This window comes from Myotis nattereri, assembly GCF_964212035.1.
Source record: "Myotis nattereri genome assembly, chromosome: 6".
Taxonomy (NCBI): domain Eukaryota; kingdom Metazoa; phylum Chordata; class Mammalia; order Chiroptera; family Vespertilionidae; genus Myotis; species Myotis nattereri.
In genome coordinates, this window is record NC_138081.1 from 26,798,351 (window position 1) to 26,810,362 (window position 12,012).

At 46.8% G+C, this 12,012-nt stretch overlaps 1 protein-coding gene across 1 annotated transcript in view; it reads right to left on the reverse strand.

The window, feature by feature from the left end:
* DST (dystonin) overlaps positions 1 to 12,012 on the reverse strand; it is a gene marked incomplete at its 5' end in the record, with an annotated part of 425,995 nt that overhangs the window by 326,076 nt on the left and 87,907 nt on the right. The window contains one exon of the mRNA XM_081094138.1: positions 6,762 to 6,969. Within this exon, the coding sequence (XP_080950264.1) occupies positions 6,762 to 6,969 (208 nt within the window). The remainder of the gene's footprint in view (positions 1 to 6,761; positions 6,970 to 12,012) is intronic.

Consider the following 12,012-nt stretch of genomic DNA (forward strand, 5'->3'; position numbering starts at 1 on the left):
AACCTTTTCTATAGGCTAATCAACTGTGCCAAGGAGGGCAGCAATGCCTTAGTAATCCCACAGAGAATTAATCGGGATCCACCCTCCCAGGGAGAATTATGATTATGCGTAGTGCTAAGAGCCTTTACAAGGGAGAAGAAAAAAAAAAAAAAACGCAATATGCTTCTTGGAAACCAATCCCCTCCCCCCTACACTTCACTCCCCCCCACCCCCCCGCCAAGGGCGTCTCCGGACCCATCGCCCACCCCACCACCCTCCCAGCATTGGGGGCACCGAATCTCATCCAAAAGGACCAAAGGGTTCATTCCCCAGATCCGGTCCAGACACCTGTTTACTTGTGCCCAAACGGCGGTGGCTTGGGTGAAGCAAAGGTAACGGTTACCCCGCTGGTCCGCGTCCAGCCCTGCAGCCCGGGCAGGGGAGCCACGTACCTTTGTACCGCTCCAGCACATCCTCGTAGGCCTGGAGGTACTCCTGCTCCTCCACGTACAGGTACGCGGCTGGGGAGAGGTACCCCGCCATGCCCAAGTTTCTCTGCGCGATGACTGGCCAGTTCCCCTCTCCCCCTCGGAACCGGGACAGTACGGCGTCTTACTCAGCAAGAACGGGAAAAGCGGAAGGGGCGGCAAGCCGGGAGCGCGCCGAAGCCGGAGACGCCGAGCCGGGGGCGAGGGGGCGGCGGGGGGCCGGCGGGCGCCGGGCCGGCAGAGGAAACGCCCAGGCCCCCTGGCTGGCCGCGGTGCTCGGCCGCCCGCTCCCGCGGAGCCGGAGTCGCTCTTGGGTTTCACCAGCAGCCAATCTCGGCGACCTCGGGGGCGGTGACAGCAGCGCCACGCCACGACCAGCGCCGCGGAGGAGCCTGGAGCGCGGCGGGGACGGGCGGGGACGGGCGGGGACGGGCGGGGACGGGCCGGGACGGGCCGGGGCAGCGGGCGCCGGGACCCTCCGAGCTCACGCGGCCGCCGCCCTGGCCGTGCGCTAGGCGCCTGCTCCGGGCCGGACCGAGACGGCGGCGGCCGTGCGGGGGTACCGGCGCGCTGCCTCCGCTCGGGATGCTGCGCGGCGCATCTGCGGCATTTCCTGGCCGCCGCGCCGCAGACGCTCGCCCGCCCGCGGCCCGGGAGAGAGGGAGGGCGCAGGGGGGAGGGCGGAAGGGAGGGGGCGAACCCGGCGGTCAGCACCCCGGCTGGCTCGGCTCCGACCCGGCGCCGCGGGCCCCTCCCTTCCAGGCTGAATCGCGCGCCCCAGACCCCCTCTCCTGGTCCGCCCACCGGGTGGACCGCGCCGCCAAGCACGCCCACCCCCGGACGCTGGCCGGCCTCCCCGGATCCCCGAGGACGAGGTTTCTATTTGGGACCCACAACAGGTGCCTGGGAAACAACAAAGCGGCAGATCGCGGGCGCCGCTGTGCGCAGCCCCCTGCGGGGGAGCCGGCCACTCCCCGTGGGGAAGGGGCGGCGGGGAGGAGGGAGAGAAATGCATTTTGCGATCCAGCTGATGGCACGTGAGGACGCGGGTCACTCGGTGGCCGCACAAAGCGGGAAGGGCACGGGGGTCCCGGCCCGGGGCACATTTCGGGGCAGAGCAGGCGGCCTCTGCAGGTGGCCCCGCGCATCAGGGCCTGACAGCCGCGTGTCTGCGCCTGCGCGCTCGGCCACCCCGCGGCCGGAGCGCCAGCCCGCGGTCCCTCCCTTCCGCCCCCCAGAGCCAGCAGGCGAATTTGCCGCTGGGCTCCGCGACGGCCACAGCCCCCGCCGGTTACAACTCCCCCAGCTTACTTTGCCACCTCCCTCCTCCTCTCTACCCGTAGTCGTTCCCCACAGTACTGGTGAGTACTGGACTTGAATAAAAATGGGTACAATTCATTTAACTTTGGCATATCAGACGCTGAAGTGGGTGAGTTTAAAGGGTCCGCTGGAGGAACCAGTTGGTACCCAGGCGTGTAAATGGATATATTTCAGGGTATCGATGCAGTCAGGCTGCTCTGGATGGAATCCTGGCTCCTTGGTAACTCTGAGGGTAACAGGCGAGTTACCCTCTCTGAGTCTCTTTTCATCAGAAAAATGGGGATAACAGTGCCTATCTCCTAAAGCTGCCATATTAAATAGCTTTATAAGTGTTAGCTATTATTATCACTGGGTAAAGTAGCTCATTGTTCACCATCTGAGGTATTTGAAGGGAGAGAGAGAGAGAAACATCACTGATGAGATAATCACTGATCCGATGCCTCCTGCAAGCCTCCTACTAGGGGTGGAGCCTGCAACCTGGGCATGTGCCCTGACTGGAATCAAACTGTGACCTCCTGGTTCATAGATCGATGCTCAACCACTGAGCCACACAGCCAGGCTTCACCATCTGACTTAGGACAACTTCACCTCTAGCCCACATTTCCCCTCCTTGTGTCTTCCTTTCATACATACTAACCCTTTGTCCTTGGTGAATTATTTTTTCTTTCCTTTTTCAGTGTTGTGAATCTGGACCATTTTCCTTCCATTAACTCTCAGGAGGAGGTAAGTACTCTTGAAAAAAAAAACACTTAAGTTTGAATTGGGCATTTTTACTTCTCCTCAGCAATTGGCCTATTCCAAACAAAGCAAGACCACATCTCTCTTTTCTGTTCTGATCACTAGCTTATAATCTGAGTTTGATCCCATGTCCCACTGAGCCTTCAGGATCACTAGAGTTTTCTTACAACTTCATAGGCGTTTATGTGAACATTGGTTCCTGAAGTAACAAACACATATCATATGGGACACCTTCTTGAAATGAGAAGGTTAGCAATTAGATTCCTAAGAGTCATTCCATTTACAGTCATCCCATATGCACAGATGTAGATTCTCAAAACTGCCTTGTCTCCCTCACAATGACTAAGGTCACTGAGGGCGTAGTCTGAGTTTTCATCAGACAGATACTCAGTAGAACCATTTTATGAATCTCATCAGTGCACACTTAAATGGTTTTAAATGTCCATTTAAGGAGCCAGTCAAAATGAACAGAAGCAGCATTTAGGGTTGTCTGCAAAAACAGCCTTTGCTCAGTGCATTCTTGGAATTGGCAATATTGGGACAAACTGCTGATAGTAATAGTGTATTCCTTAGGGAAGCAGGGGAAGCACAGCAGGGCCTCGGGAGTCAAGCCTGCCGGAATTCAGATCCCAGCTCTACCACTTCCTGGCTGGGTGCGTTTACCTGACTCTGCTTACCATCCTCCAATTTCAGTGAATTCACATGAGATTAAAAAAAAAAAAATCTGTATTTTAATATAGCATTGTCAGTGATAAACCATGTGCCCTCATAGGCACTGGGAGACTGAAAAATTCAATTTAAGATATCCTGTAGCTAAGAACAGCAGATCCGTACTTTTTTATGTAAAAGGCATTATACAATGGGCATTTCCGTACATTCTTCTATCTTATTCTCACATTGACACCTCTAAGAGATAGGAGAGGCATATGTTATACTTGACGACTTTAAAATGAAGAAACCATAATAAATGCAAAAGCACTTTTAAAAACATAAAGTGTCCGACATATGACACCATCACCAAGAAGACTCTCTGAAATGCAAACCTGATGATGTCACTGCACGGGTTAAAAATCTTTCAGCTGTTCCCCGCCACTTAAGTATAAATAGTCCAATCTCCTCAGTATTGCACGCGAGCACCTTCATAGTTCCTGCTATCCCAAACCCCATGCTTTAGCAACACATCCTCCCTATCTTTGTTCCTGTAGTTCCCAGCCCTCCCTCTGAAATGGCTTTCCCTTTCACCCTAATTCCATCAGGCTCTTTAAATCTCACCTCAAGTGGCACTTCCCCCTCAGAAACCTTTCAGGACCCCCCATACCTGCCCTTCTCTATCCAAGTTAATTAGACTCTCCTCTGGGTTCTTTTACTATTAGGTCCTTCCAGCCATTACACTGCATCTCTCACACCAGGTATAACTACCAGCACATCCATTTGTCATATGAGACTAGGACTTCTTTAAAGGCGGAACTGTGTGCTTTTCTTCATTTTATTCCAGAGGCTCCATAAATATTTATAAAATGTGAGTGAATTAAGGCATTCACAGATTATCTGGGGTTTTTGGGGGTTTTTTTGGCTCTAGACATTTTCATATTCAATTCTACTGTTATGCCCTTAAAAAACAAAAAATATTGAACTTTTAAATCCTTTATTACTAAGCAATGAACACTATGGACATCCTCATACATGTCAGAACCTCACCCCATCTCTTACTAGGGATGAATTTCCAAGATAAGGTGAGCTTTAGGCAGAGTATGAAAATGTCTAATAAAATTAGAAATCAAAATCTATTTTTTTCATCTTTACTGTTGAAAGTATTACAGATGTCCCCCCCCCCCCACTCACCCCTCCCATCCCACTTCCTTCCCCTCCCCAGGCCTTCCCTGCACTATTGGCTATGCATATACACATATAAGCTCATTGGTTAATCTCTTCCTGCCCCCCCCCCCCACAACCCCCAGAAGTAGAAATATTAACAGTATGTTTTCAGACTATCCTCAGTACCAAATTCCCTCAGAAGGCCTGTTCCCTGATCCTCACACTGGGTGATCAGTAGCAAATTTCACACATAATACATCTGAATTTCATATTTGAGCCACAGATATTTATGAACTGGCCCCCAAGTCTATGTTCCATGTATGATTATTGATTATGACGTGTAGCAAACAGCATGTTACCAATATTTATTTTAAACAAAGTAGTACACTTCCATACTAGGGCTGTTTATTCTGTTTGTTGTTTAATTTGGTTGCATTCTGTTGCCAATTAATATAATCTTAAAAGTATGTCACTTGGAGGTCTTGAGTGCAGCAACTACCACTAACTTCGTAGCTACCCCACAAATCACTCAATGAACGTTTTACAAAAAAAAAATAAGACATGGCCCCTGCCCTCATGGAGGCTACAGTCTACTAGCATCAGCGTCTGCTTGTCCATGGCATCCCAAGTTCTTCCGCACTTTGCGCGCGTACACTTCAAGTTACTTCCACCAGCTTCGCTTGGCTGTCTGCCGGGCCATCTCCCTCAGTTTACATACTCTCATTCTCCAGACACACCCCTGCACGATTATTCTTTCAAATCCCCTTCCTTCGCTACCTAAATCAAAATATCCACCTCTGCCACCACAATCACAACTCAAGCCAGAAGCCACCTTCTACCTTCCACAAAAATGTACGGAATACAGGCCTCCCATTCCAACACCCAGGCTTTGCACAAAGCCCCAACAACTTCGCTCCCCATCCTCCTTTCCCGTCTTCCCTTTCTGCTGAGCCAAACATCTGTCACCGGCACTGTCCCTCCTGGTGCCTCAGTCCTGCAGGAAGGCAGGCCGGGGGTGTCTCAACAGGGCAAGAAGTCAGGCCTCAGTGACTAAACACTTTGGGGTACTCCAGACAGGCACTGAGAGCCAGGTCTGCCCCAGCTCCCCAAGCCACCCCTGCTCACTCTCCCCTGGCTCTCAAACAGTCTCTCTGTCCTCCATCCTGCCTCCTCCTCCCCTTGCTCTACTCCAAAAGCCTGGGTGAGACCAGCCAGCATCTCACAAGGGAAGCCAGAAGAAGCTCAGGCTGTTGCCCCAGAAACCCAGAACAGAGAATGGCTGGCTGGGCGCTGTTTGTTTCTCCCTGTAATCAGAAAATCCCACTGGGGGGACTCTAGGGAGACTCTTGGTTGCCAGGGTGGCTGGGATCCTGGCTAGTCCCCTACAGCCCCCTCAGAGGAAGATAAAGTACCAACTTTGCATTATAGAAGGAAGCAAAGCAAGCTGGGTGGGAGGGGGCCCAGAGCTGAGAGTAGGGGATGGGGAGGAGAGGGGGGCTGACCTGGGTGCAGAAGCCAATTTGGAGAAACATGGGGCCTTTGGCCTTTGCAAGAGAACCCCAAGAACACACTCCATCCTACCCCGTAACCATTTCTGAGAGGAAAAAATAAATATTGAAGGGAGGAACAACCACCCCAGGAAGCAACTTTCCTGCACAGAACACATACACACAAACCATACAGGTCCTGCAGGTGGGAGGATTGATTTCCAAGCTGTTCTCAGCTTTCAACTAGGTAAAATGAGCCATCACTTCTGGCTGGACTTTTACGGCCAGTGCAAGGGAACACCGGTTAACAGAACAGAAACATTGGCACCTCCCATATATTAATTAATCAGGAATGCATGACGGCTAAACCCTCCGAAGCTCCTACACGATGCTCACGGAGATGCTACACTAAAAAAAGAGAGAAAGAAATGGCATCTGAGTTGCCGGAATACCCTCTGCATCCTGGTTACCAAACACCAGGATTCTACCCCGGTTAAATCTGCGTAGCTCAGTGCTCGTGGGCAAAGACGAAAATGAAGGCTCTCACAGCTTCCAGCAACACACTAGTGATTACTGGAGTTCATACTGTACTTTCAGGTTGTCACGGTGGCTACTGCATGTAAATAGGAAAGTTTAATGCAGATGTGTGTAAATAGCTCCTTGCATTTCAAAGGTATCGATTCATCCAGCCAGAAGACTGGGCCAAACAGCTTAGTCACCAGCAGGCAGGGCAAATCGCTCCATCAATAAATCGGGGCGTAAAGTAAATATGGTCATCTCCCTTCCCCACCTTGAGCACCAATCTGTGCTCCGTATCTGGGAGCTGATGCACTGGGCACCCTCCCACCCTCACCACCCCCACCACCCTCCCTGGAGCTGATGGGTGAATTTCGGCAACTCTCCTTCGGACTCCATCCGTTCCCCGTGCCCTTACCTGCTATCCTAAGCACGGCCCGCTCGGCGGGGTCCAGCACCGAGCCCCCGTGAATCTTTCTTTTCGATCTCTCATGTTTAGGCAAATTCCAGGGTAAGGTGTCTCCCGGAGCTGGAGATGCAGAGCCAGATTTCTGGCTGAAATCATCCTCATCGGAAAAATCCGCAGAGGAAGACATAGAGCAGCGGTAGGACGCGTTCCCGGAACTCTGGGGAGGATGACACAGAAAAAAAGCATTAACCACAAAGCACTCACACACGCTCCTGGATTTCAACAGCCCCCTCCCTGCCCCCAAGCTGAGTCCGGCATCCTGCGCCCCCCTCAGCGCCGAGGGGACACACACAGACAAGACGTGAAAGCCCAGGCTCACCATGTTTTCCTGGCCACAACTCCGACAGCACAAACAATACCCAGGCAGCCCCAGTACACGGAAGATTTGCACAGAAGTGTGTGGCCTGCGGTCTGGCCACCAGCTCACCAATGACTGGCCCAACAATGAAGCCCGTATCAACAGCCTTCCTGTTGCAAATCTATAGTATCTGGCTCCCCCACCAGGACGGGAGAAACATTTTCCATGACTAGACTGCTGGTTAATTCATTAAGGCAACTAACTCGAAGTTTCAAAAACAAAGCACAAATGCAGGATGTGGCGTCCCGATGCCTTTCCGTCTCAGGTCGCCCCACCACTGGAGTCTCCTTTCCGGCCAGTTTTGAGCCCCTGTGCCCTTTATTGGATTTTCTTCATTGAAGCGAAGCCCGTTAGCAGAAAAGAGCAGGGAGGGGGGAAGGGCCGATTCTGAGAAGAGCCTTTTCTTAAGACTGGGAGAGCACAAAAGACTGTTTACAGAAGCCTGCGGCCGCTCCAATAAACAAACATCTGAACTCGGTTTAGAGTTCTTGGGATCATTTAAACTTCTAGCAAAGGAATAGCTGCCAGTCATGTAAATGAGAATGATGGCAGTGCGGTGACAGGAAACAGAGCTCTTCTCCGCTCCCGGTCATTACACGGTGGAACGGGAAAGATGATGCTTTTACCAGAGCACTTTGCTGAAGGTTAGCCATCTCTTCATGGAGCAGGAGCAATCTGCAAGGCCATCCCGTGCATAAAGGGGTTCTATCTTCTGTGCAGAGAAGAGGCACACGATGCCATTCCTTCTTTATTGGGCTACGTTGGTGATTATTTAGAGAGCTTACAATCAAAACAAGGATGCTGACCATCTGGGCTGTGAACTTGATAAATAAAGTAAAATATAATGGGAAATCTTCACATTCCCATTCAGAATTTCACTTTGCTGAAGCTCATGGTGAAGATGCCAAACTGGTATAATTCGAATTCCTAAAATGCTACTTGCAGCCACAGATGCCTGAGACGAAAGTTATGGGCATAAATCTGTGAGGCATAATCCAGTTTGAGCCAAAACTGTGAGCTGCTCACAAAAGCAGTGACAACCTCCACAGCAAAAGACAGGCTGTGTGAGCAACATCCCAAGGCGCTCACCTAAGGCATGTGAAATAAACTACAAGAAAATCAGGATCATTGACCCTATTCAGACATGTTGCTATACGTGGTCAACACCATCATTTTGAAAGTACACCACATTTCCCGCAAAATAAAGCATCTAAGATTTATCTTTACCTATATTCTCTCTTGAAAAAGCAATCTTCCATTTTATTTTGCCTGAAATTTACTTATTTAGATTTTGTGTGTTTTTCCTAAGTGGCAATACTGTAATCGGCACACTTGAGGCAAATAAATAAATAAAATTGATTTTCTGTATTGTAGCTAAAGTCCACAGAGAGTTGTGAGTGGCATTAAGTCGGTCACAGAATGCTATCATCAAGCTAATTTATTTTCCATGCTTTTCTGGAAACTCATCTTGAGCTGTCTGAGGTTGTGTTGTTGGCTGGATCTGTGAAAATGGGTGACATTCTTAAAGACTTTCAGCAAGGTATTGGGTTTCTTTGGTCGCCTTCTGTCTTCCTTAAAAAGGCTTCCTACCTGTCCTTACTTAAGGTCATCCTTTATCTGTGAGCTTATATTTCTTCTTGTTGCCTGGACTATTTTCAATGGATATGGTAATTTGATTGTTTATCTTTACAAGCAGGCTAAGAGAATAACTGTTAAAGAAAACTGCCCCTTTCCAAAAACCATGGGTTATTGATTTTTGTGTAGTAAATTTTTTTAATGGCCCGAGTCTCAGCTGATTGAACAGCGAAATGTTATTCATGCTATGACATAAACGCCATTAATCACAGGGAGCCAGATGGGAACAGTTACTAGCCCTGGACCCGAGGGTGCTGACTGGTGCAGCCTCTAATCTGGTAGTGTCATTTGGTAAAAAGATAAGTGAGAAAAGAAAGAAAAGACAATCAGCAACAGCTCTTTCAGCAATATATCACAGATAAATAGAGACACACAGAATGGAATGAAATCATACATATTTATATGATTAAAGTCTCTCCTGGGTTATATGATGCAAAGGGTTTTAACAATTAAAGTATTGAATTTTCTTCCACAATAATTTTTATGAGTGCTTTCTTTAGGTAAACTATATAAAATTAGGCTCATCTGAACACTAAAAATTGAAAAGTGATATCTTAAATAAAGCTGCTTGGAAATCAATCAATCACCCAAAACTATTATACTCTTTATTGATTTGAAATGACTTGCCAATTCCTGTCACTATCTTGGAGTTTAGAGGGAAGTGTGTAAGAATACATTTCTCTTTCCTTTTCTTTTGGAAAAAGCAAACATGTTCTCTGACCCAACGTCCAGAGCCTAACCTTTGATGTGGAGCTTGGAAGGGTAAGACAAAGGAAGAGGGCGCTTGTGACCAGCAAAAACCCCAAGTTCCTGTCTTTTCTTTTATTCTTGTTGCCTAGGGTTTGATTCCTGTTAAAATACAAATATCTGTGTCCATCAATAAGGGGCTAAATAAATTACAATATATTCATACTGCAGACTACTCTGCAGCAATTAAACAAAAATGTTATTGATCTACACTTAGCAAAGTGGAAAGAATTCATATAGAATTATTCTTTTTTATTAATCTGTGCGTGAACATGTGTGTAGGGGGACAGAGAGATGATTGATAGATTAATAGGTTGATCGATAAGTATGTATCATACAATGGTTATTTCTGGGTAATGACTAATAATATAAATGGATTTTATTTTATTCCTTCTAATTTTATAATCTAAAACAAATACACAAAAAGGTTACTAAAAATAAAAAATAAAATAGTGTGTCATGGGTCAGAGAAAATATCAAAGGCCCCAGAAAGAAGTAACTAAGCCAGTGCTCTTAACCATTTTGGGCCCAAAAATCCTCCTAAAAAGTTGGTAAAAATCTATGGAAACTTCTCTCCAAAACAAAGCTCATAAGTAAATACACACCCACTATGCATGTAAATTTAAAGGGTCCATTGACCCACTAACCTCAGGTTAAGACCCCAATTTACACCATCATCTGTCATCACCATTTGGCATATGTGTTGAGAACAAGATAAAGAGGAAAGAGCTTTGGAGTCCGAGAAAAGAGGGGAAAGGGTAATTAAGATAGCAAAGACAAAGTTGGGGAAAAGGTAATTAAGATAGCAGAGACAAAGTTATAATATTTTTAACATTTGGTCTTTTATTTTTTAATAAAGGACCGTGAGCCATTATAGACTTATGTTGGATCTCTACAACCAAAATAAATAGATAGATGATAGATAGATAGATAATGCTATTTTGTGAAGAAAAAAAAACCTGTTTTGTGTCTTATTGCAACCTAGTTATTAAAGCAGTTTTAACAATTGAATTAGATCACCATGACCTTTAAAAGTACTTTTTTAATAGCCAATTCATTCACATGGTTTAAAAACAACCCAAATCTCCTAAGCCAGGATAATTACATAATACAACACTTTTAGAAGGGGAACTAAACAATAACTTCTCTAATTGAAACCCCGGTGGGAGATCTGAGATAAGTACAATGGAACTGCCTACATTGGAAGTCGCCCAGCCTTAGCACCCAGAGCTGAAGGAAGTGCCAGGAAGCTGCCTCTGCTCTAGGCATTCTCTAAATGCAACGGAGAAACAAGTGCAGAGATAAGGGTTTGCAAAATAGCCAGATTTTGAGAGTCCCAGAGGCCAAAAAGTTAACTTTCACAAACCTGCATGCTTATGATTTATGCATATTCCCTGAAGTATATTTTGAAAAATTTACCAAAAAATAAATTTAAAAGCAAAAAGCCCATGAGGAAACAATTGGGCAGATCCAGATTGTGGGGCATTCTACAAATTAACTGTCCTGCCCTCTTCAAAAAGGTCAATGTCATGAAACGTACACACCCAAAATGCAGGGACTATTCTAAATTTACAAAGACAAAGAAAAGCATAACAACAAATTCATTAACCTTGCCTGGATTCTCATCTATTTTGTTCGTTTTGTTTAAGCAAAAAAAGATAGGTTAGGGCCAAAACCGGTTTGGCTCAGTGGATAGAGCGTCGGCCTGCGGACTGAAGGGTCCCAGGTTCGATTCCGGTCAAGGGCATGTACCTGGGTTGCGGGCATATCCCCAGTGGGAGATGTGCAGGAGGCAGCTGATCGATGTTTCTCTCTCATCGATGTTTCTGGCTCTCTATCTCTCTCCCTTCCTCTCTGTGAAAAATCAATAAAATATATTTAAAAAAAAAAAAGATAGGTTAGGGACAATTGGGAAAATCTGAATGTGAATTGTGGTTATGTAGGAAAGTGCCCTTAACCTAGAGGATTCAGGCTGGAGAAATTCATAATGTCTGCGCTTATTTTTAATCCTATTTAATAAAGAGCTAATATGCTAATTAGACTGAACAGCTGAATGACCTTCCACTAACTTCTTTTTTTTAAATTATATCTTTCTTGTTCAGATTATTATAGTTGTTCCTCTTTTTCCCCCCCCATAGCTCCCCTCCACCCGGTTCCCACCCACCCTCTGCCCTTACCCCACCACCCCACTGTCCTCATCCATAGGTGTACGATTTTTGTCCAGTCTCTTCCAGCACCCCCCAAACGTTTCCCCCAGAGAATTGTCAGTCCACTCCCTTTCTATGCCCCTGATTCTATTATAATCACCAGTTTATTCTGTTCATCAGATTTTTTATTCACTTGATTTTTAGATTCACTTGTTGATAGATATGTATTTGTTATTCATAATTTTTATCTTCACCTTTTTCTTCTTCTTTCTCTTCTTAAAGAACACCTTTCAGCATTTCATATTACTGGTTT